At 42.7% G+C, this 26,551-nt stretch overlaps 1 protein-coding gene across 1 annotated transcript in view; it reads right to left on the bottom strand.

Moving 5' to 3' along the window:
• The window catches only part of LOC137284286 (vacuolar fusion protein CCZ1 homolog), a 41,276-nt gene extending 18,011 nt beyond the window's left edge, over positions 1–23,265 (bottom strand). The window contains exons 1-2 of the mRNA XM_067816040.1: positions 23,029–23,265; positions 6,881–6,978 (exon numbers count right to left, since the gene is read on the bottom strand). Coding sequence (XP_067672141.1) covers positions 6,881–6,978; positions 23,029–23,103 — 173 coding nt within the window. The 5' untranslated portion in view covers positions 23,104–23,265. The remainder of the gene's footprint in view (positions 1–6,880; positions 6,979–23,028) is intronic.
• Positions 23,266–26,551: the final 3,286 nt, after the last annotated feature.

Genomic DNA, 26,551 nt, shown 5'->3' with positions numbered 1-26,551 from the left:
GAGCAGCCCTCCATTATAGTTGATAACGAGCAGTTATCAAGTAGAGCCAGTGTTGATGCCAATGCTCTCACTTCAAGTGGATTGGAGGCTTGCAGAGGCTCGAGTCCTGGTGCTTTGTAGGCCCTCAGTATAACAGCTCTCATCCATACTGAAATAGTGTTGCTGGATGCTTCTGTAGGTGTCTCAGTAGATATTGGGATAAACAGCAACATTGTCTCCTTGTCTTAGTACATTGGATATATATTTTCAATGCTCTGACTGGGCATAATGATAAATCCTGTGTATCATGTAGCCAAAGGACTGTAGATAATGCTGTGATGTGGAATTGTCTGTCCGGTTGTCCAGGCACTTGAAACAATGTCTCCTTGTCTTAATACATTGGAGATGTACTTTCAACGCTCTGGTGGGGCATAATGATAAATCCTGTGTATCATGTAGCCAAAGGACTGTAGATAATGCTGGGATGTGGAATTGTCTGTCCGGTTGTCCAGGCACTTGAAACATTGTCTCCTTGTCTTAATACATTGGAGATGTACTTTCAACGCTCTGGTGGGGCATAATGATAAATCCTGTGTATCATGTAGCCAAAGGACTGTAGATAATGCTGGGATGTGGAATTGTCTGTCCGGTTGTCCAGGCACTTGAGTTTTAGCGATAAAAGCCCAGCTGAGTCCTAGATGTACAATCTCACGATGACTGGAGTTGAATCTTGAGTGATTGAAGTCCAGAGCATGTATTTGTTACATCCATGCCACTGTAGCTAGGGCGAGTAGTAAAAGCATTTTCTGTGTCAATAATTCAAGCGATGTCTGGTCTAGTGGCTTGTAGACATCACTCGTAAGGTGTTGTAGTACGACATTAAAAGTCACAAGCTGAAGCCTTAAATCTGTGTTGTTGCTCTTCCAGCTTAACGAGTGTCGTTAGGCAAGTAGGTCAGGTAATTTAGTCAGCTTGATCCCAATTTTCACAGTGATAACAGAGCTTAAAGTCGTGTAGAACCTTTCAGTCGCCTGATATGTCGTAGATGACATAAGTAGTCTGCTATTTGAGGATGTGTGGCCTTCACTGTAGTAAAGCCTTTCTTTATGGCGTATGTTTCAAACCGCATACATTATTGTAGTATAACTATACTTTAGTAGAATATCCTCAAGCAGACTTTGATGCGATCCATGCGTGAAATTGGAATGACATATATACTGCTGTGTGCTTGTTTGGTGTGCGGATGGATGAGTAGGTTCTTCCACTCTAGTAGTCGCAGTGTTGGATTGTCTTAGTTCCTCAAGCATCATCTGTTTTATCTTCCTGATGATTTTCTGTTATAGTACTGGAAAGGGAAATGCATAATAGTAGTATAATTTTAAAAATTAAGCCTTTGGTGAGTCCCTATAACTGTACTGCTATCGTATATACAACTACAGAGGTGCATGCAAAATTTTAGCAAAATCAGTCAAATAGTTTCTGAAATAATGACTTTTAAGTGGTTGGTCTGGAAAAGTTCAACCTTTTGTCGTAATTAAATCTTAATTTCCTTATAGTGTAGTCATCTCCTGAGACGCACACAAAATTTCACAAAAATCGGTCAAATAGTTTCAGAAATACTAGTAATCACTGGCTAACAATCCAACGTATTGTTGTGCTTGTTATATATGAGTGAGGCAATAGGTGTTTTAAACTGAATGAAATTCAGTTCTCGGCAGTTCCCCAAGGTGTTTTGCTACCACCTCATTAGGATGTAGTTGTAGTGGGGTGCAAGCTGCTTGAAAGTGAATGAAAACACAGGTCTTGGCAGTCGTCACGTCACTACTGTCTCGTTTTGCTCTAAGCAAGTGACGAGTATCAGTACATGTGTGTGTATTGGCTCAGCTGTTATGATACACTGTCGTTTGACAAACAAGGTGACAGCTACCCGAAGGTGAATGAAACGCAGGTCTTGACAGTTTTCTCGAGTCGCCTTGCTACCATCTTGTATTTTGTCGTGATGTGAGAGCTGTCTGAATGTTAATAAAATGCAGCCTTGCTACTGTCTCAGCGGTTTCTCCAACGAGTGAGCGTTGTGTATGAGTATTAGTGTGTATGTGCCTCGGCTATATATAATGATGATACAAAGCTGGATGACTAGCAAGGGACAGCTGTCTGAATGTGAATCAAATGTAGTCCCCACAGGGGTTGCCGCGCTATAGTATAGTATAGGAGTGGCGAGCGCTGTTGATGGAAGAGTCGCAGTGAGATTTGGATGACCGGCGTGGAATCCCAGCCTGCCAGGATGACGTCCATGTCACCAAATTCAGACACCACCGGCAACTCTGCGTTTTGTGTCCCAGGTTCGTTTTGGAAGTCCTGTCACTATATGAGCTGCTCCTAACTGTAACTGTTCTGGAGAGTTAGTTTGTTCAGTTGTGCAACCATCCCACAACTCACAGACATACTCAAAATGAGGACAAATGAAAACAGTGGAGACTTATCAGAATGTATACCCTGTAGATATCAAGGATGGATCTTATTAAGCATTGTTCTATTTAACAAAAACTTTAACTTTCTCATGGAATTTATCATGCATTTGAAGATAATGTTACACCAAGATGTTTATGAAAAGGTACAGTTTTAATGTTACAGTCATCAAGATGTAAATAGTCTAGCTTGTCACTTGCTATTGTCGAAAACAATACAGCTTCAGTTTTATCAGGGTTACATTTGAGTAACCAGTTCTTAGCCCAATCACTTAACGCACTTAAGTTTTCGTTGATAGTTATTTGTAATGATTGCATGTAACTGGAAGATACACTGAGAGTTGTATCATCAGCAAACATTCCTGTTGAATGATTTAATAAATCGGCTATTTCGTTCAAATACACAATGAAAAGAAAGGGACCGAAGACTGAACCCTGTGGGACTCCGTCTTGTAGTGTTCTCGAATGACATAATGTGCCATTCACAAAAACTTATTGGGTACGTTTGCTTATGTAACTAGCAAGCCAAGTTAGTAAGTCACCTTTAACACCATACATATCCAATGGCAATAATAGCCCTCTACGCCAGACACGATTCATAGCTTTAGAAAGATCACAAAATACCATACAGTAGTTTTCCTTGTTATCATGCGATGCACATACGTTGTGGTAATTTGGTGCTGAAAACCAGACTGATATTTGTACAATAATTTGTAATCAAGAGAGAAGTTATTTAGATCTTTAAAAACATCCCTTTCAAATATTTTACAATGGATGAGTGATATTTGCCTATAATTAGATACAACTGAATTGTCACCTTTCTTAAATAGCGAACCTTTTTCCAAATGTTTGGAAAGTACTCGATTGAGGAAAAAGATTGAATAATAAACAGAGAACTCTGCTTATGGAGTTGACAGTCTTCTTCAACGATTGATTTTATCTGGCCTGGTTGCATTCTTGGAAGGAACTGTATTACTGATATCAGAGATTTCTCTCACTGTTACACGTATCATATCAATTGATGCATCAGTTCTTTGACAAAATTTAGGAGGTTCTATGCATTCATCATTAAGGTTTGAAATTAATGGTTTCTTGGGATGAAATACCTCCATCCAGATTGATTCATTGTTTATATTTTCTAGTTCAACAAGTCTTTAAAGTTGACATTGTTTCTAACGCAAATCATAACACTGCCCCTGAAAGCATTTCTATCCTTTCTAATGGGGTTATGAAAATTATCCCATATTAGATTTTCATCAGAAACAGATTCATCAAGGTGAGTTACAGTCAAACATACGTCATCATAATCTGACAACATTTCAGACAAATACCTTTGGTTGTGACGAAAACTTCTAACATTTAAGTGAAATATAGACAGTGATTGATCTGGGCTTACATTGGGGGGTCCAGGATTCAACTCGATATCACCGACAAGCTCAAGTAGAAATAGGATAATCAACGCAGCATTTACATTGTTGAAATTTCATTGAAACAAGAATGACATTGCATGTTTTCCATTCAATAAGTAACAATTCGAAAGCTAGTTGAATTATCCTTATATCCAAACAATTAATAAGGACACATATTATATTTCAAGTCACAACATATTTTAGTGACCAGATGTCCAGATGCAACTCGGCATGGATTACTCTGATTCTCCCTTCACATTGTTCACATATGTAGACACGTCCATCACGAGTCCATGCCGAGTAGATTCGTCCCTGACATCTCAGATCTCACTCCATCTTGAATAATCGAGTTAGATCCTCGTTAATGAAAACTGATGTCCTAATGTGTTTAACTTTTTCCTGTTTTTAATCACTTTGTTACAACCCCAGTAACTGACAAACCTTAACAATAATCACCCTATTTTGATCTGGAGATGGTTGACCCACACGATGACACATCCTTAAGAACATTAATGACAATATCTTCAACATTCTCTTTCTCTTCTCCCTGTCGTTCCTTGATTCCTGTGATCCTGACTGAGTTACAACGGCTATAGTGTTCCAGTTCATCAGTATTGAGCTGCAGCTGATTCTCTCTGGCTGATCTCATTTTCAGTGGTGTCACAATTTCTTAAATAACGTCGCTTACCGCTTCCTTGGCAACAGTAATGAACAACTCCTTGAATTTTCTCTGTAGATCTGGTAACATTACGACAGCACTCAACTTTGCAGTTATCAGATCCATTGAAACTTCATTGATGAAATCAAACAGCGTTGATGGGAAAGACTTGTTAGAGGTGATGGCCTTGTTGTCTGGTTGGTCGGCTGCCATCTTGTCATTTGTCTTTTCCTGTGCAAAAGACGAGATTCGAGTACAAATGTGAAGACATCAGGTAACTCCATAGTCAAGGTGGACTGTACCAAGGGTTTTGATGTTTTTGGAGGTACTGAATCAAGTGGCGAACTGGAGGGCTTTCGCTTTTCACTGCTGCCTATGGGTGTATGTACATGGCTTACTGAACTCTTCTTTCTTCTTCACTCACGGGATGGCATTTTGGCGATAAACTCACAATTTTTGGATCACGAAAATGCTTACACACTTTTTTGCTGTATAGTATGTATGTAGTTGTCCCATTTCAGCTTTGCATTAAGATAAGTTGCTACACAACATGGGAGCTATGTCACTCACGTCTTACCTGTCACCATCTTGTTTCCAATGGTGGCGTTCCTCCTCCTCTCGTTAGGGACATAACCATGGGTCGATACGATGAACCCTAGAGCCGTCAGAACGCTGGCAATGATAGTGCCTTGCTCCCTGAACAAAACGTGGGTCCCTTCGGCCGACATGGTGTCCTCGTGCACCATGAGACCGATCGGCTTATTGGTTCATGGAAGTGGCTTCCAAACAGGTCCTTCTCTCATCTTCAAGATCGTGCAATCTTTTCTAGATGATGATTTTTAAGGGCCCGTCTTGCAGCTGACCAAGTTTTGTTTTCTCGCAAGTGAGGTACTCGTCGATTTTGTTCAGTTTCCCCACATTGTTCTCCGAGTTCTCAGCACACTTGTTCCAAGGCTTCATCTAGACCGTAAAGTTCCCAGAGAGTGAATTCCATATTGGACAAGGCTTTGTCCCAGTGCACCTGCAATATTTTTTCGAAGCTGTCCGACGTTTCTTTGATGTGTTGGGGCAAGTCATTTCTAGCAGTGATTTTGTCGAGTCCGGTCTTGACCTTTTCCAGATCTCAGATGGCCTCAGATGGAAGTTTGGGTCTTGCGCCACTGTAATCTCATGTATTACTTGAAAGAAAGCCCATCAAGAGCATTTGTCAGAGAGGAGTTGATGACTGTACCTCGTGGCACGGTCCCTTATGCTCCACCCACTTGCATTCAAGCTAACACTTGTGTGCGACTCGCCCTGGCGCCGATTCTTTCTCTTTTTTTTCAAAGTCCATCTGAAAAACATTGCATTCAATTCTAACAGCCAAAAAAAACCTGACGATCTGTACCTTGGCAAGTAGTAGTGGAGGTTCGTCGTAGATGTGATGTTTGACGAGAGGGCAATCTCATCACTGAAAGACTTCTAAGTTGCCATGGAGTGATGTTTCAGCGGAGGTCTAGCAGTTGAAGACTTAGTCTTTGATGAAGGTGACTTTCACTTCTTGAGAAGATCTCGATTCTGATGACGTTCTCTTCTGAGATTTAGACATTGATTCACTGGTATCTCGACCATGCCCCTGGGGCACATCTGCCTGATCACTAAAATGATGAATGTCAGCTGTTAACAACATGTGTTTACGAGACACAGAATCAACCGATTTAGACATGACTAGTGACAGCCTACGTTGTTTGCCCCTCGCATGCCTTTGAACAGAATATAAATATAATGCAAATTCTGAATCAGATAATTTCTTGCAAAGTTCACAGAAAACAGCAAACAGTGTAAGAACAAACAGGTTTGCATGAAGCACATACTACATGCTGATGAACCACTGACAGCCATAATTTACACTGAGTGCATGATTTCATCAACTTACACTAAGTCCAAGTTGACTAAAATTGTAAAAAAACATGTCCAAAACACTACAATCCAAAAACCGAATATGACATAATTTAGATTACAAGACCAAAACTGAAGCACGAAATATTGGGACCCAAGTGTGCCTCCAACAATCATCGTTGGGCGATGAAGGAGAGAGTGACAAGCATGGCTACTCAAGTAACCGCAATGGCAGAAAAGGGAGGCTCCCAATGGGTGAGTGTATTGTACATCCACTTCAGTTAGAAGGGAACTTCAAGGGATTTCAAGTGTTCTACTATCTTTACATAGAAGCAAGAGGTAAGCATAATAAGCATGAGTCAGGATAAGGAAAAATTATTTACACTTGTTTACTTATCCATCAGAATTATTCGAAGAATTCCTTATTAAATGATAAAGCAAACACAGACAACAACATAAATCATACACAAAGAGAGAATTTTGCTTACTCTGTAAATTTTACTATGGCCTCACTCAGCCCAATATTCTTGATCTTTGTATCAATGTCTGTTGTATTTGGATGATAGAACATAATTTTCTTTTCTTCCTGCAAGAGGTAAACAACCAACTTCAGTCATTATAGTTTCAACAAATGTACAGTTATGTCCGGTAACGATATAGGGAAATCACTCACCAGATCTGCATTATCACAAATAAACCTCTAAATAACAACACATGACCAGTGACGTCATAATACAGGGATGAAAAAGCATGACATAGCTATTAGTAACTAGGTAACAACTAAGTTGAAGCATAGTCAAACTGCAGCGCTGCACAACAGAGAGAAGAATGACCATTTTTTCAAATATTAGCAAAGGCTGGCAACATGCTTCCCTTGCCTTGGTCCGAAAACCATTTTTTATATCAAAATACAATACTGCTGGCATCAAAGGTAGACACACATTTCCAAACAGGCTTGTGCCCTCCGATGTCCTACCTCATATTCAGTAACTGTTCACGTACAATATATTAAAATAAATAGTAGTGCTATTGGTGTATTTTTGGACCAATTGCGCAATAATGTTGTTGCCAACATCACAAAAAGTATGCATTATCTATTTCAAGTAAGTGGCACTAAGTCAAAGATAAAAATATTTCAGCATGCCGTGACTGGTGACCTATTTGTGCAATATTGATTATTCATTAGGGCTTTCATTGCAATATGTGCAGCATGTATTGATTTCATATATAGTTACATTACATACAATGTATGTATCCCACTGTCTAGTTACACCGAGGCAAGGTGCGTGTCTAGTTTGCACATAAAATGATCATAAGTCATGGTTAAAATTTATATCATAACATTCTAGAGTCAATCTCACCCAATTAATGAAAACTCAGGTTATCAGTAGTCTTTAGAAGGGTTTTGCGACAGGTCTTCAACAGTAACTGGTTGCCTATCAAGTCACCACAAACCTCTAGAAACAAAACGTTAATCTGTTGTAAGCAGGAGTAGTATAGGGAATGATAGTTCTGGACCACTTTTCAAAAAACCCCTCTAAAAAGCCTCATTTAGTAAATGAGGCTTTGGTGGGACTATTAGCTCTTGCTATTATTGCCCCTACTACAAAGCCACGCCATCACGTTTACCGTGACTTGGCAGGCGGTAACACTGTGTCGTACGGTACGATCAATAATTTGTTGTAAGTTTTGACTGACCATATAGGATCGGTGGCTCGCTTACGGTTATGTTATGTTTATATCAATGAAACAGTTTAATGTGAACCGCCTACGATCTCTTTGGTGTTCATAATAAAGGCTTGCTGGGCTTTTTGTATTCCCTGTGCTATGTACTTTTTTTTCTCGTCCTCGCTGATAGCAGACTTACGAGACTTGGATCGAATATCTTGTTTCATTCCGTTATATTTTTTGAGTTCAGAGAGGATTGAACTAAACTCCTCTTCTGAGATCTTACTGTCAGAGAGTGCCGTGGAAATTCGCTCACTCACTGTGTTCAGCTTTGCTTCGGCCAGAACCCTGATCTCGTCGTGTTTCAATGCCTTACGATTAAGTCTGCGTGATACTAACTTAAGCGCCAACCCTACCAACCCTGCCACCCCAGCCGTTATTTCAATACCTAGCACTATAGGTGCAGCCACGATGGTGGTTAACAACCCAACGCCTGCCGCCCCTAGTCCCATGCTGGTTGCCATAAGGGTAGTGTCAGCCCCGTCCACGATATTGAAAGCTCTATTATACTTTTTACATAGTGCTTTCCGCGTGTCACGGTCTTGTTCTAGTTGACGTTTCACATCACATAACTGCCTCAAGCGGAACCCATCTACGGTTTCCAACGTCTTCGCTACTTCCTCTACGACTGGGTACAGACCCATCCTATAATATATATTTTGAAAGATTTTTTAATTGGGTTTCAATTAAAAGTCTATCAATGAATTTGAAGTCTACAAGTTCTAGACTACTAGTCAGGGTAATAGGTGAGAGGCTAATAAAATTTCCTGTTGTAATAGAAACCCCCCTGAGGTTTATTAAGCGGTTTATAAGACCCGTGGTACCCCATTTTATAACAATACGACAATATCGGTGTATGTGTTCTTTATCCCAGTGTATTAACACCCCGGGTAAAATTTGGTGTGATATTGGGGGGGTTCTAAAGAAAGAATTAAAGAAGACTTCTATGATGAGGGTGGAAGGGGAAGATATTCTATCAAGATCACTGCTAAATTTTAATTTATTGTCTGGATTAGCACTTAACCCATTTTTTTCGTAACCAGCAGATTGTCTGTGTACTAATTCCCTCTCCGGAATGAAATCCCCGGGCCAGATACCGTTGTTCCTAATCTTAGAGACAACCCCATTATTTAATGTGATATAAGGTGAGGTGAATGTTAAGTTGATCAGCCATTTAGGTTTTTTAAAATCTGGTAACGGCACCCGTCTGTACACGTTGTCTTTGAAGTGCAGGATGTAGAATTCATCTTCCTCACCAGGCTGATCGAATCCCTCCGTATCTCCCAGGTCGTTAAGTGTAGTGTTGGGATGATGACTGGTCATTATTATACTATTATGATATAATTTCCAACTGGTTTTCTGATAATAATTCAGGGGTTAACTTAATACCCATGAAGTGTATGTTGTCAGGCAGGAATATATTGATTAATGATATCTTGTTTTCCACGATCACGTTGACCCCCTGCAGACTGGTCTTGGAGTCGACACCCACCCGCACGTAAACGTTGCAAACTTGAAACTGGTGTCGTTTCACCCACCCGAGTTTGATCCCCTTCACGATCTCGACATCATTCCCCGATGGTTCACCTAAGTAGACTTTGATGAACAGTGTTGAGTTTGCCGGTAGATCCTCTAGTATCTTGACCACACCTTCAAATTCAGACACCAACTGCAATTTCACGTTTTGTATGGCTGGTTTACTCGATAGCATGTGGGCTGCTATAGTGTTGACTGGGCTGACGACTATGCTACGTCTCTGAGTTGGGACGTAAGCCACGAGCAGGGTTCCATTGTTCACGACTTTGTTTAGGTGGTTGTCTTTGTTATCCGTGAACACGTAAGGGGAGACGAGTCTAATATTGAGAAACCATTTGTTATCGGGTAACAACACCCACTTGTCATCTTCGGTGAAGACGAGCATATATGGTTTGTTTTTGACGACGGTAGTGCTCTCAACATCGTCTAAGTCGAACAGTTTACCTCCGAATGATGGGTATATTCTCCAGTTGTCATCACCGGTGTTGACGAGGGCGTACTTAGTGTTGGCTGTTGCCCCTGTGGTATCTATCATATCACTTAGGGTTCCACCGGAGGAGACTTCAACGCGTTTGTAAATGTTGTTTTTTAGTTGCAAGGCATACGATTTACCATCTACTCCGGGAGCGTCGAAACCGCGTGTGTCTCCGAGGTCGGAGATCCCGATATTGACGCATTTTTTCACTCCGGGCCCTTGTGCGCTGGTCATGTTACGTGAAGCGTTAAGCTGAGGTATCCTATATTTACAGGATTATGATTTATATCTAACACCGATATTGTCAGCTCAGGTATGTTGCCCTGGGTTAATCTCTTATACTGCCGTGGTGAAAATGACTCGGTTCTACCGTCGTTGAATTTCTCAGTTTTCACCGGCACTGCTCTCAGTATAGTGGAAGGGTGGCCTCCTTGAATGTTATACGTTGTGCTCACCTGACCGAGATGAATGTATAGCTCTCGGTACGGTACTAGTTCGGGTAACTTCGTGCCTGTGACGGTTGTTGTTGGTTTTATCTCGTCAGGAGACATACCGAGTATCCTCGCTAATGGTCGGCCGAGCCTCAAGGAGGTTCTTCCGTTGTTGATTAACACCACTGTACCGTTTGAGTCGTTCATCTTGAGTTCGGCTCCCAGGGGTTTGAAGACCTCGTCGTTTAGAGAGCACACGCTGTAGTAGCCGTCAGTTATCTGACTGCGAGTTCCACTGACGAATAGCTTATTGTTGCTGATATTAATGTTAGTCCATTGCGGTAGGTAGGTGATATCGCAGAGTGCGACTTCGAGTTGACCTGACGTGTTATCGATCGCGTGCGTCAGCTGAACGGCCTCACCGCTCGTTATTCCTGGAAGTGTTATGTACATATTATAATATATGAATTATATAATATAATATGGATTTAGCACACTTGAAAATCGTGGTGAATGCAGATGGTACGGGGTTTAAAACAACCTTTATTGATATCTTTGAAAAGTATGTCGTGTCCGTTAATAACGCGCAGGCGGTGGTAAACTGGAATCAAAACCCAATGCAGTTTTGGCAGAACCAACTCAACTTTGCTGTGTGGTGTGCGACGACAGGGTCGGGTGTGACACCAGACTATGGTATAGACGAACTGAGTAAGGCGGTTGTTTTGTTTCATATTTATTATCAAACGAGACGAATATTGAAGGAAATAAGTGCTCCTCTTCCCCAAGATAAAGCGTGGAGTATGACGAATAACCCCTATGATAGACGCGCTTATGAACGTATTTGTGGGGAGTTTGAGATTCCAACGAATAAAGACTTTCGCCTTCCTGGTGTGAACCATGGTCTCGGTATAGTTCTCGTGTACTTCTACAGGTCCGGAAAATATTATGCCGGTTCTAAAGATGGTTCATACAACCCAAACCGTCATACATTTACAGGCCCCACAACGAATGAAAAGATCCATGTCAGCTGTATAAAACAAACCAGTCCTGATGCAGCCACAGCCTGGACTAAAATGATCTCAAAAACATCGAAAGAATTCACTCGTGCTGGTACAATACGCTTGAACGACTCGATTCGAACGTACGTGTGGGCGCTGTTGGGTGCGCAGTCGATGACGCGTTCTAACATCCTCGGTAAGGGAACTGCTTACGACGCTCAGACACAATTCGTTTCCAACGTTGAGGATGCTATCAATTCACCAGTTGATCTCCCGAGGGCCATCGAACGCTACCAAAACGTGTTAGAATACGCCAGATCGAAAGTCAATTACGTGTTCGGCGTGGGGTTATACATGGCCCCGAGTGATATACAACTGAGAATAAAAAAAGTGGTGGGTTATAACAACAAAATAGTCATAGCCACGGCGGACCAAAAGTTGGGTATCAACCCCGATATTAACACCCCACATATCCCACACATCCCACCACGTGAAAAGGGTATAGTGGCGCCACCTCCGGAGCCTAAAATTCATGTGGAGGTACCCCCTGGGGGTGTGGGGGTTTCCACCACCTATCAACAGCATACTGATAGTAAAACGGCCCTAGTGGTTGGTGGGGTAACTTTGGGACTTATTTGGTTAAAGATTTCTTAGCCGCTACGTACACCAGACCCGCCACGGCGACGATGGCTGCCCACAGGTTTTGACTGAGCCACATGGCAGTTTTAGACAGAGCGCCCAACAACCACGAGACGATGCTACCCAGGATGCCGGGAAGGGCTTCGGCGGCTTTACCAGCCAGTTTAGCTAGGCCTTCCCCGAGTTTTTTAATCCAGTCTTTAACACCACCGCCTGGAGTTCCCCCGCCGGCACTTTGGGGTGTGGGGGCACCCCCCACCAGTGACACCACCAGGGTTGATATAATAAAACCCAATGCAGTCAGAATGCTGGCGATGGTGATCCCTTGCTCCCGGAACAATATCCGAATCCTGTTGGCTAAAGTTGTATCTTCGTTCAGTATTCTATCGATTGTTTCCCGAATACGACTGATCTGGGATCGAAGATGTTCACGATTCGAGGAAGCGGCTTCCAATCGTGTACGTCTCTCGTCTTCTAAATCACGTATTCGTTCATTGATGCGACGCTTCATATCATCGTCGTCAGTTTCGGTGAGTTTGGTTTTTTCCCTAGCGATGTGCTCGTCGATTTCGTTCAGTTTCCCCATGTTGTTCACGAGTTCTCCACGCACGCGTTTCACGGCTTCATCTAAGCCGCGCAGTTCCCTTACCGGAAAGTCAAATCCCGGTAACGGTTTGTCCCAGTAGGTGCTCAACAGTTTTTCTATGCTGTCCGAGGCTTCTGTAGCACGCTCTGGCGTCATTTCATCTATAGTGGTGAGGTGGGATCTGGTAGCTTGCAGATCTTCTTTAACGGTCTTAGGTATTGCACCACCGTAATCACGCATGTTTAGATGTTCACGGATAAATTCAGCACCACCATTGCGGCTGGCTAGAGTTGACAAGGCCAGTGGTTTTTTATTGATCTTGTTAAAGAGGTCAACCCCTGGGGCAGACTTAAGACGTAGAACACCCTTTGTATCAACAAAAAAATTCTTATGGTATATACCATTTGGTTCAACGTAGTTTTTATCACTTTTTAAACTTTCGTAATAATCATTTACCGTTGTTTCTAAAAGTTGTTGGCTCAATGGCAAACTAGTAAATGAGGTCTCCTGCTCATCATCGAATGCCTGGGCACTAGCGCCCCGCATATCATCCATAGGTATGTCTTCATCCATTAGTATTTAAATATATTTTATTTATATATAACAATGTACGGTAGAAAATTAGATCCTTTCAGAAGATTGAGAGAGCCATTAGGTGCCAGAGCCGTGCGACAGTCGGTGACCATCACAAACAATCCCAGCAAGATAGACCAGAACCAAACTCTGCTGGTTAGATTTCCAAACCTTGGTGAGAATGACCTCATTGTACCAGGCACTGTTCGACTGGCGTTCAATATCACGTTGACCTCCGACAACGACAAACGCGAGCTAGTGCGGAACGTGGGTCGAGCTATCATCAAGAAAACGACCGTCAAGATCAGCGGTAACGAGGTGCTGAGCATCGACGACAGCGACGTGTTTCACTGCTACAAGGATCTCTGGAAAAGCGAGAGAGAACGAGTCAATGATGTGTACCAGGGTATCAGCAAATCAACCCGGGCGCGCATAGGATACGTCTTCACGACAGACCAGCAAGACAAGCTATCGGACGGTGAAAAGGCTATCGCTCTAGCATACGGGAATCGATTCTGCGTGCCGCTCGACTTCGAGTTGCTCACGGGACACGCGCCGTTTTACCAGGCCGCGCTGGGTGATAGGCTCGAATACGAGCTCACGTTTAACGACTATAGCAAAGTAGTGCGTACGCCGAACGGTGATGAGGCCAGTTATGCCATAGACAACATCTCTCTGGAGTTCGACATGGTCACTAGCCCGGAGCTGGCCAGGCAGGTTCGAAGCCAGTACTCTGGGAAGATGGCTATCCTATACGATCGCGTACTGAGGCATAGATCAGTCGTGCGAGATAAGAGCGACACTGTGTGGAATATCAACCTGAACGTGCCGGCGCGATCGATGAAAGGTATCCTGGTCGTACCCGTGGAGGATTACGATCCATTCCGGAGGGACAGCGAGAAGTTTTTCAACCCCGAGATTGAAAAGGTGGAAGTTACCATCGAGGGCGTGCCAAACCAGCTGTTCAGTCATGGTATGAGACCACACCAGCAGTGGGATGAGATAAAAAAGCTACCAGTGGGGGATTACATAACAAAGGACCTGGACCTCGGCTCCGTGCAGATCGGTGAATACCTGACCACCAAGTACGCCCTATGGTTGGACATGCGATCCACGGATGATGATAAACTGCATGGTAGCGGGCGTCGTATAGATAACGGCAGCGAAGGGATAACCATCCAGATTACTAAGAAGGCTCAAACCGCTGGTAAGTTGAAATTATATCTGTACGTTATTATGGACGCGCAACTTAATATAGACAATGGGAGATTCGTGCAAGCCATCTACTGATGGGGGGTACCCCCCCACACCCCCCAACAATAAACTACCCCACCTCCCCACTGACCCACACTGCGCCATAGTGTGCGGGCAGACTGGCTGTGGGAAGACCGTTTTCGTGTTGGACATGTTGGAGAGTTACTACAAGGATGTGTTCGATAACATCGTTATCATGTGCCCTACTCTGAGCATGAATAAAACGTACGCGCGACCTTGGGTGATGACGGACCCGGACGTACACAAAATCGACCCTGGAACACGCCTGCAGGACTGGTTGAAAGCTCTTCACGAGAAATTTAAAGGGGAACCGACGCTGTTTATACTGGACGACTGCAGCGCTAATCGCGAGATAACAAAAAAGAGAGACATGCTATCGTACCTGGCCTTCTCCGGCCGTCATGCAAATCACAGCGTCTGGGTGCTAACACAGAAGTTCAACTCGGTGTTGAAAGACCTCAGGGAGCAGACGCGATGGGTGGCCTTATTTCACTGCAAGGACAGGGATTCGTTCGAGGAGTGTTTGAGAGAGAACGATGTGATGAGTAAATTAGAACGGGAACGGGTGAAGAAACAGCTCGCTGAAACTAAACACGCTAAGCTCGTTCTAAAAACCGACCAACCAGTAGCATATAGAGTATACTAAAGCTAAGCAAAGCTAAGCAAAGCTAAGCAAAGCTAAGCATAGCTATGATATTTGAAGTATTTGTCGTGTGCAACTTAACTTTCATTTCTCTGTGTTTTGTTTGTATCGGGCATTATATAGTTAAAACTAAATCTTACTTGTTATATTATAAGATGGAGTGTGAGGAATTGCTCGAACAATTGTCTGTGGAGGGTTCCCCAACTGGGGATTCCCCCAAGCGAGAGAAACTGGTGGCGTTGGCTGTTGGCGGCAAAGCCAAACATTACTTTGGAGACTACACTCCAGATAAAATTAACAAAATGTCAGCCGAAGAAATCGATAAGCTATACGCTAGATACGAGGCCCGGCTCGGAGCAGAAATGACAAAGACAATAGGATCGGCTATGACCCAGATATACACCGGTATTGTATCACACTTCCTTCCCATTCCACCAGAGCGCCGACTTTACCTGTGGGAAGACCTCGAGAAAGACCCTTTTATCGAACACGCCGTGAGCTCTATCAGCTGCGGGCTGTACCACAAATATGGTATGTTGTTGGCTCCAGTGACGGCGGCGATTATCACGGCAAAACATTGCCAATTTGAGAGAAAAAATAATAATAATAGTATAGATGTCCGAGGTGACGGAACCAGTGACGGTGGAAACCCCAGTGGAGGAGACCCCTTCAGTGGAGGTACCTCCAACAGTAACCAGACAGAAGAATCCTAAGAGAGTAGCTGCCGGTAAAAAACGGTGGTGTAACCAACATAAAGTGACCAACCCAACCCGACTGTTGTTGGCTGTAGGTGTAACTGCTGCCTTGGCTATCTCGTGGTTATATACACGTGAGGGACGTGAGGTGGTACCTGAGGTGGTAACCCCCACTGTTGGGGGTGTGGGGGGTACCCCCACCGTCGACCCGCATATCATGTTATAATTTAAAATATTTTATATCATATACATAATGTCTGAGGGGAAAACGTTCGTCAACGACGCATACCACGCCACAGTGGTAGCCAGTCTAGCAGTAGGGTACGCTCGGTTGACTAAAATGGTGCTTAAACAACCAACTATCAAGCTAGATTTCAACCTGCAGGATATGGGTATGCTCATAATGAATCTTGGTATGGCGATGGCCACAAAAGACATCCTAGTAAAACAAGGAATAATACCTGATAATATAATGAAATAAATATAGGGATGGCCACGATAGCTATGATGGTCGGTGGGGCGTTAGTGAATGCCCTGGCATTTTCCGGGAGTAATTTCCTCTTCTCGAAACTACGAGATGATCACGCGGCTGAAATACAGGAAGAAAGGAAGCGACACGATCTCGCTACTGAGAAATTACAAAGAGCACAGGCCGAGTACGCTAAAAAACGCCTCCAGAGGATTGATTTTATTAACGAACAACTCAAGCGTGAAAACCATGCCATTAAAACATTCTACGATGTCGATGAAGGAATGAAAGAATACTACCTACTAACTGGTAAACAATTGGAACCGCTCAATAAACCCACACTCGCTCAGTACTACACACCATCCAAGGGACAAATGAATCGTGAACTGGGCTTCATAGTGTTGGGTATAGCAGCTACTGCGTTGGTTGCGAAGCAATTAAACTAAAACACCTATATAAGTAAACATGAGACCCGCTCCATACCGATGCGAATATATACTTATGGGGAAGACCGAGGCCTGTGGTAGGAAATGCAGGAATCAGGGGTTCTGTTGTTTCCATATGGGAAGTCCTAACTACACGTGTTCTGTGTGTGGTATCGGGGTTAAAGGGCACTACTGTTTATGTAAAGCTCACGGAGCGAACGTAGTCAGACATCAACTCATATACGAGAATAAAAAAGACTACATAAAAGAACGTAGGCGACTGCTCAAGATAAAATCCAATTAGAGATTGGTTCTCTTAGGTGTAAACATGTCTACTGTACATTCTTGAATATGGAAGCCTATCTTACGATAAAACAATTAAAAGCTATAGCAAAACAGCTTGGATGCCGGCGTTATTCAAACCTGGGGAGAGCCGGGTTAATTGAATTGTTATCAAATAACCAAACACTGATCGATGCCTACATAGATTCACACAAGCTGTTGGAAGACTTACGAGAATTATGGCCAACAAACCGAGTTTGGTTAATAAGTGATTACAAGAAATAAAATATTTTTTATCAAGAGTGGAGGAGTTACCTCCCCTTACTGTGAACCAATTAGACATTAGTTCTCTTAGGTGTAAACACAATGACTACTGTGCGCGAGCTCAAGAGGGTCGCAAAACAGAGAGGTGTTATCGGGTATTCTAGAATGCGGAAGCCAGCATTGTTGAGATTACTAGGTTTAGAAGTCCCTCCTACGGTAAAACAGTTAAAAGCTCAAGCGAAACAGCTTGGATACACAGGTTATTCAAAATTGGGGAAAGCCGGGTTAACCGCATTGTTATCACATACCCCAGTAGCACGTCCAACTGTAAAACAACTGAAAGCCGAGGCACACGATTTGGGTTTAGGTGGGTATTCTCGTATGAGAAAACCACAGCTTGTAGAATTATTACGACAGAATAGAGCTATTGACCTACAGTTTGTGCGCACTGAGCACGCCGTAGGCAATTATTTGAGAGGTTGGCGCATGCACATTGATAGAAACATAGACATTACAGATATTAAGCCTCTGATAGCTGATAAGGTCAACCAGGAACTAAATAATCTAGGAAGTATTAAGTTTCAGATCACAGTGAAAATGTCGCTCGATAAGCAGGTTGGGAGTACCACTGAGTATTTTCAACCTTACTTCCGAGGCAAACAAGAGGTCGTCACACATGCAGAGACCATTGACGCATCAATCGATACAAGTTTTCAGCAGATACGAGAATACCTAGAACGCTACACACACTTAGGGTCCGGGTGGGCTGTAGATAAAATCGATAACGTCTATCTAGACATAGCTAAATACGTGCCGTTCAGAGGTGGGTCATACCTAGCCTTGCCTCCCTACTATAGGAACAAACATGCCATAGTAAACGTTAAGAATAGAGGAAACGATTGCCTGAGGATATCTATCAGGTCAGCCGTATTTCCAGCTGCCACTCATTCAGATAGGCTTTCTAGCTATCCCCAAGATGATGGGCTTAATTGGGATGGTATAGATGAACCCACCCCAATATCCCAGATCACTAAAGTAGAAAAACAGAATAATCTGGCTATAAATGTCTTTGGGCACGAAGGTAATACAATAATAGTACACAGGGTCAGCACGGTGAAGGATTGTCAAGTTATTAATTTATTCATGATTCAAAAAGGTGAAACGTATCACTACACGTGGATAAAACATCTCAGCCGGTTGTTGCACGACCAGTCGAAACACGTTGGGGAAAAACACTTTTGTGTACGATGCCTACACTGTTTCAGTCGGGCCGATTTATTAGAATCCCACCTGGAGGATTGCCAAGGTGTTGGGCAGACGGCCATACGAGTCGAAATGCCTAAGGAAGGTGAAAATATCCTAAAATTCAGTAACCACAAGAACCAAATGTCTGTACCTTATATTATATACGCCGACTTCGAAGCCTTAGTGGTTGGGGAATCATCCACTAGTGGGAGTTTCACACAAAAAACACAAGAGCATAAAGCCTGTTCGTTTGGATACATTGTCGTCCGTTGTGACGGGGAAACGAAAGCTCCGGTAGTGTATAGGGGTCCTGACGCGGCTGAAAGGTTTCTAAAGTGCTTGCAGGAGGAAGAAAAAATTATTAGGAATGCATTGTATAAAATCGCTCCAATGCGTATGACCAGAGCCGACAAGCTAGCTCACGCCAGTAGCACTAACTGTCACGTGTGCGACTCACCACTTAACGGTGATTCGGTGAGAGATCACTACCACATAACTGGTAAGTATAGAGGCGCCGCTCACAACGCGTGCAACCTCAAGCTTAAAATCAATCCTAAGACAATAAACATCCCCGTTGTCTTTCACAACTTGAGAGGATACGACTCTCACTTGATCATGCAGGCCATCGCGAAAATCGATGGTAATATATCATGCATTCCCAACAACATGGAGAGATACATCTCCTTCAGCTTAAACGGACTTAGGTTCATTGACTCGTTTCAATTCCTCCTGTCGTCACTCGACAGTCTGGTCAAGGCCAACAATACCTTCCCTATCACAGATCGATACACAGACGCCGAGACTAGACCCCTGCTTATGAGGAAGGGCGTGTACCCATATGAGTACATGGATAGCTGGGCTAAGTTCACAGAGACCAGACTACCTCCTATCGACTGTTTTTATAGCAAGCTGAATGAGGCGTCCGTCTCACGAGACGATTACTCGCACGCGATTAACGTATGGAATAAACTGGGTTGTAAGAACCTTGGCGATTATCACGACCTGTACTTGAGGACAGATGTACTGCTGTTAGCCGACGTGTTTGAAACGTTCAGGCGGACCTGTTTAAAGCAGTATAAACTCGACCCCGCATGGTATTACACCAGCCCAGGTCTGTCGTGGGACGCCTTGCTTAAAAAAACAGGAGTTAATTTAGAATTGCTCACAGATTACGACATGCACCTATTCATTGAGAAAGGCTTGCGAGGTGGGATTTCCATGGCATCCAAACGATACGCTAAAGCAAATAATCAATACGTGAAAGGTTACGATCCTAACAAACCAACCAATCACATTCTCTACCTCGACGCAAATAACCTGTACGGCTGGGCCATGAGCCAGTATCTACCTACAGGAGGATTCGAATGGGTACCAAACATTGATATTATGAGTATTGCACCAGATTCGAACAAAGGGTATATCCTCGAAGTTGACTTAGAGTATCCCAAGGAATTACACACATCGCACAACAGCTATCCCCTTGCACCCGAACGTATGAAGGTTAACACAGACTGGATGTCTGAGTACCAACATAACTTGTCAGGTGGTCGTGTGGCAGACGTTGAGAAACTCGTGCCTAACTTAATGAATAAGACCAAGTACATAGTTCACTATCGCAACCTACAGCTGTACCTGTCATTGGGTATGAGGCTGACCAAAATACACAGGGTGCTCATGTTCGACCAGAGCCCATGGATGGAGCCCTACATCAGAATGAACACAGACCTACGAAAAAAAGCCACCAGTGATTTTGAAAAAAATCTCTACAAACTCATGAACAACTCGGTGTTTGGTAAGACTATGGAAAACCTGAGGAAACGCGTAACCGTGAAACTGGTTAGATCTAGTGAGGAAGACAAGCTCAGGAAATTGATAGCCAGTCCGGCATTCAACCGTAATAAAATATTCACAGACGACCTAGTTGCCATACACATGAAGAAAAGTCACATAAAATTCAACCGACCTGTTTACGTTGGGATGAGTATCCTCGATTTATCCAAACACCTGATGTACGACTTTTACTACAACGAGCTCAAGAAACAGTACGGCGACAGGTGCGAAGTGCTGTATACTGACACGGATTCCCTGCTGATGGAGATTCGAACCAAGGATGTATACGAGGATATGAAAAAACACATCGATTTATACGACACCAGCGACTATCCTAAGACCCATACCATGCACAGCACGGTAAATAAAAAGGTCCTAGGTAAGATGAAGGACGAGTGTGCTGGCACGCCAATAGCTGAGTACATAGGTTTGAGACCTAAGATGTACTCCATATTGAAAGCCGACAATAGTGAGATCCGGAAGGCTAAGGGGGTTAAGAAGTATGTGGTGAAACAACACATCAAACACGCCAGATTCAAGGAGGCTCTGTTCAAGACCCGTACCTTTAGGCATAAGATGAACACGCTTAGAAGTGATGGACATAAGATATACGGACTGACTATAAACAAGACGTCCCTATCGCCTATGGACACGAAACGTTGGATAGCTATTGATGGTATAAACACATACGCGTATGGACATGAAAAAATTTGAGACTATTTATTACAGCCCGCGTGGATATTGGAAAGGAGCTAGCGCAGTAGATAAGCTATCTAAAATGGCACGAGTATCACCAGAGAAAGCCAAAGCGTGGCTTGAAAAACAAGCCCTGTGGCAGATTTATTTGCCGGCGCCACGCTACGTACCTAGAAGGAGTTTCGGAATTAACATACCTAATAGCATTCACCAGGCAGACCTACTGTTCCTACCTCATGATAAGAGGTACAAGTATGCCTTAACCTTAGTGGACGTAGCCAGTCGTTACAAGGAAGCCGAACCCTTGACCACGAAAGATTCAGCCAAAGTAGCCAAAGGATTAGAACGCATATACAAACGCAGCCCGCTGACGTGGCCAACAGAGCTGCAAGTTGATCCCGGACGGGAGTTCATGGGTGTCGTTTCACAACTGCTAGCCAAACACGATACAAAGGTCAGACGTGGCACGGCCGGAGCCCATCGCAGCCAAGCCATAGTTGAGAGATTTAATAGGACTTTGGCTGAGCGCTTGTTCGGTCATCAATATGCTAGGGAAATGACAACCACTGGAAAACGATCGACCGAATGGGTAGCGAGGTTACCCGAGGTGGTGTCGGCAATCAACCATGAAGTCACCCGTCTCACCGGTAAGAAACCGGCAGACGCTATCAAACTAAAATCAATAGTTGCAGAGTCGGCCGCTCCATTGCGTGGGAAGGAGAAACAGATACCGGATAGGGCCTTAGTTAGGTATTTATACCAGCCTGGGGAACACGAGGGCGATAGCCGTAAGCGAGCCACCGATCCTATATGGTCGGTCAAAACTTACAACATAGATAAAGTGGATATGAAAGCCGACGAACCTAATTTGTACTACTTGAGGGGTGGGCCGGGTAGGGGATTTGTAAGAGAAGAATTATTGATCGTACCGTACGACACAGTGTTACCGCCTGCCAAGTCACGGTAAACGTGATGGCGTGGCTTTGTAGTAGGGGCAATAATAGCAAGAGCTAATAGTCCCACCAAAGCCTCATTTACTAAATGAGGCTTTTTAGAGGGGTTTTTTGAAAAGTGGTCCAGAACTATCATTCCCTATACTACTGCAGGACTTTGGAACAGTGCTGAGTGAGGGGCTGGAATTGGGGCTGGGAAAGATTTCTGCCCATGAGCATTGTTTTATTGTATCATTCTACAATAAAGAACAAATGTTTATTTATCAAAAATCCTTAACACTAACCATCACCCAAACCCTAAGCCACATTCTAACCCTAACCCTGAAACCTCTAAATAATCCTAATAAACATGATAAACAGGATATATTTCAAGCGAGGATTACAGGCAGACCTCTGAATGGGGTTTGTATTCCACTCTGGGGAGAACTTCTCTTAAAGTCAGTAACATGTTGTTGTGTTTTATGCTGCATTGAACATGTTTTCACTCATACTACTGCATACCAGACCGATGTAATCAGTGAGACTAAGGGACACAAACCCATGTTCACAGGCCCAGGGGACACAACTCTACACTGTGAAGATAGTGCCACCCTCACCATACTGTGCAACGTAGACGGTCACATCCAATGCTACTGAGATATTTGTTTCAGCATAAAAAATGCCAAGACTGCGCTGCTCAACGTGGATTTAAATCCGAAATGTCATTTTACAAGTATACAAATACGCAAGCATTTCTGCAAGTCATGGCGGATGTTTATCATTTATATCATGATATATGTATTAAGCAGGACATATTGCATACAAGTTATTCTGCTCTGCTACACACATTTAACACAGATAAGTTGCTTGTTATGGGAGATCTATCACCATAAATGTCACTAAAATTATCTCACCTCCCCTTCGCGGGGCCCATATTCAGAGTTGAAAATGAAGAAATTGAGTAGTGTAGTTGATCCGCGAGAAGTCATGTTGCAATTATTCGAACATTTGGTGTCACTTGTAAAGCATATATCATAAAGTTCATTACTTCAAAACGTACACGACAGAGAAAACTAGATAATATTCAGAGGCATCATCCAAATCCACCACGCCTCCACTCCATTCTGAAAACATTGGAACCGAAGCGCTACAAGCGGCAGGTAAAGGGAGGCTACTCTAAATAAGCGACATAGTTCGATATGATAGTTAGATATGAAAACCGTACGTGTGTTCGCATCTTCAAAGCTAAATATTTGGATCTTTGTAACATTTTTATTGGTTATGTTACTATTCATAGACACACTTACACGACGATGTCAAGTTTTAGCGCGCGCGCGTGTGTGTGTGTGTGTGTGTGTGAGAGAGAGAGAGAGAGAGAGAGAGAGAGAGAGAGAGATCTACAAAGTTGGTGATCCCAGCCCCCTGCATGTCATGTACAAAATCAATAAGTCCCCTCCCCGCTATTTTTAATATCTTCATGTACAGAACTGCTGTCCACTTTCCCCAAATACATGTGTTCCTGTATTCAATTTGATAATCCGTCCTACCTCCCCAGAACAAAATGCATGGGTGATGCACCCAACCCCCTTTAAAATCACCATTATTATTTAGTCAAAAGTTATGAACGGTCCCTAGGTCGACTGCGTCTTCAAGCATTTGTTGCCATTTTGGTAAAATATATTTGGATAGAAAATACGTAATAATAATAATAATACGTGGGACTGCAAGCGGACGCTTGCTGATTACCATACATCGAGAATAAGGATTTTTTCCCGAAGAATTTAAGTTCAAAAGATACCAATAAGGCGAGATAATTACATCACACACTGAACGTGGACGCACCATAGTGGAGATAACCGCGATTGCACTGATATCTCTCACGAACGGTGAATCATTTTTTTTTCTCTGTCAGCATTATATATGTATCATCAGGGATAATTTACAACAGGGATAGATCACTCGCTTGCTTTCTTTACCATTTGTACTAACAGGGATAATCTACAACATGGATAGGTCACTCGCTTGCTTTTTTTTTTTTCTTTTTTGCTTTTTGTACCAATTATGTACCCCGTCATGCTCAAAGGCACACTGAGACTTGGCTCGTTCCCAGCGCAACTTCATCTGTGTTTAACCAGGGAGACTACATATGTGACAGTGTCAGTTAACATTTTGTTAATGTCCATTCCATTACCCATATAGAATAAGATATCTGAAGTAATTATTAATCTAAACAAAAATGTCTCAAAGTAGATTTTTAAAAAAGGACAGTTGGAGTTAATACACATGTTCTCGCGATAGTTTGCGTTCTTTAGCATGTTTTGGGAGGGAAGGCCGCTGTGTATCATTTATTCAATCATTCATTCACCTACTTCTTTCTTTTATTGTTTCTTCCTTTCATTCATTCACATAATTCTTGCTCTTAATTCTTACTAAAATTCATTCATTCGTTCGTTCGTTCGTTCGTTCGTTCATTCATTCATTCATTCATTCATTCATTCATTGTAAAATTCCGACTGATACAATAAACCGGCTGAAGTTCTGTTAAACGCAACTGAAGTAGCGCTGGGAACGAGCGAAGTCAATGTGTGCGTTGGAGCATGATAAGGCACGCGTTAATTAGTACAAATGGTAAAGAAAGCAAGTGACAGAGGTTCAGCCAGTTTATTGTATCAGTCGGAATTTCACAATGAATGAATTATAGTAAGAATTATATGTGAATGAATGAAAGAATAAGAATAAAAGAAATTAGTCCATACGTGAATGAAAGAATAAATGATATTCCGCTCTATAAAGTCTTCCTGGTATCATTATATAAAACAATAGTCTAACTGATCAGAGTTCCGGGGCGCCACAACAATAGATACTGTATCTATAGAGATAGGCTTATACTGGACGGTCCATACCCAAGGAGATTCGTATCGGGTGCTCAGACTCGTTCCATAACTCGGTTGACACATGTCATCGCATACCAACTGAGCAGATCAATGCTCATGATGTTGACCACTGGGTTGTCTGATCCAGGCTCATTTAGCCACCATATAGCTGGAATATTGCCGAGTGTGGCTTTAAACAACAGCCAAACCAAACCGACCGTCCGAACTAAATATTTTGTCGAGGTCTGCAAGGTTTATTAATGGTCGTAATTTACACAACAAATAAAATCCTCGATCATGCTGCGCTCTGCTTACTTCCAGCTTTCCCCCAAAGTGAAGAGCGTTTCAGTGTGATATTTTTCATCGGTTTCAAAATTAAACTACCCACAAACATAACAAGGCTCATCCTGAACTCTGGTGTTTAACATAATATCAGTTGTCAAGCATTTTTATTCAGAGCTTAACAGATATTTTGTCATGTTCTGAGGAAAAGGGGAAGCAGAAGAGATTATAAATTGCCCAGAGCCTTGACAATAGTGAAATACTGAAGGCAATACAGACAATAAGCCCTCTTCCTCTCACGGGCAACCACTCAGTGCCGAAAAAGTCTGCGGCACACCTGGTGCAAGTCATTCTGGATGTGCAGCCTGTCTCCTTCCTATTATTGCTGTAATAGAGGAACTTATATGTATATTAAAAATCACGGAAATGGAAAAATCACGTACAGTACATTCCAAAAGGTAATAAATGGGCATAACAACGTTGTATGAAAAGATGCTCTTGTTTAACTTCTAAATTTACATAAACACGTTCGTAAAAGGCTGTTATAGGATACATTTCAATGTTTTTCAACCAGTTACCTAAATACTGTCATGTACGTTTTAGTAATCATGTGGACCTTTACACAACTGTATATAAGCATCTCATAGCACACTTTGAGATGCGTGTTGCTTTGTCAACGAGTGTCAGCCATGACATGTCGCAACAGACTGCCTATAATCGAATTAGGCCATGTGGGTGAGTTTAATTATACGCCCTACTCAGCACTATCCCAGTTATGTCGAGTCTGGACTAGATAATCCAGTGACCTATAGTTTGAGCATCGATCAGCGCAACTGGGACACGGTGACGACGGCCTGTTAACTTAAATTTTGTTGAGGGTAAATTCTTACAATACCCTTTCAAGTGGACATAGCAAAATGTCATTGAATGTTTAGGTTTACCTGCACATTTAACTCTCCCGTTGACACTATAAAATGTTTTATCGAACTAATGCCCAAGTCAGAAATAAAGTTGTTTAGATTTCAGAACAATGTATTTAGGAAAAATTTGTTTATCACAGATTCGCAGAACAGCAGTTTGTTTATCACAGATTCGCAGAACAGTAGTCAACACATATCGAGGGACCATTCCGGAAGCTTTACACTGTATGTGGTTAATTTAAGTAATTTTAACATATATTGCATTATTACGTTTTTCATGTTGTTCAACTGGTATGGTGTTAACATATAGCTAATTTAAAGATATGGACATTTCCGGTAACTTATGACATGGCAAAAGCATG

The sequence above is a fragment of the Haliotis asinina genome, chromosome 5 (assembly GCF_037392515.1).
Source record: "Haliotis asinina isolate JCU_RB_2024 chromosome 5, JCU_Hal_asi_v2, whole genome shotgun sequence".
In the NCBI taxonomy this organism is placed as follows: Eukaryota; Metazoa; Mollusca; class Gastropoda; order Lepetellida; family Haliotidae; genus Haliotis; species Haliotis asinina.
Note: the sequence above shows the minus strand (reverse complement) of the source record. Positions and strands in the feature narration are given on the sequence as shown.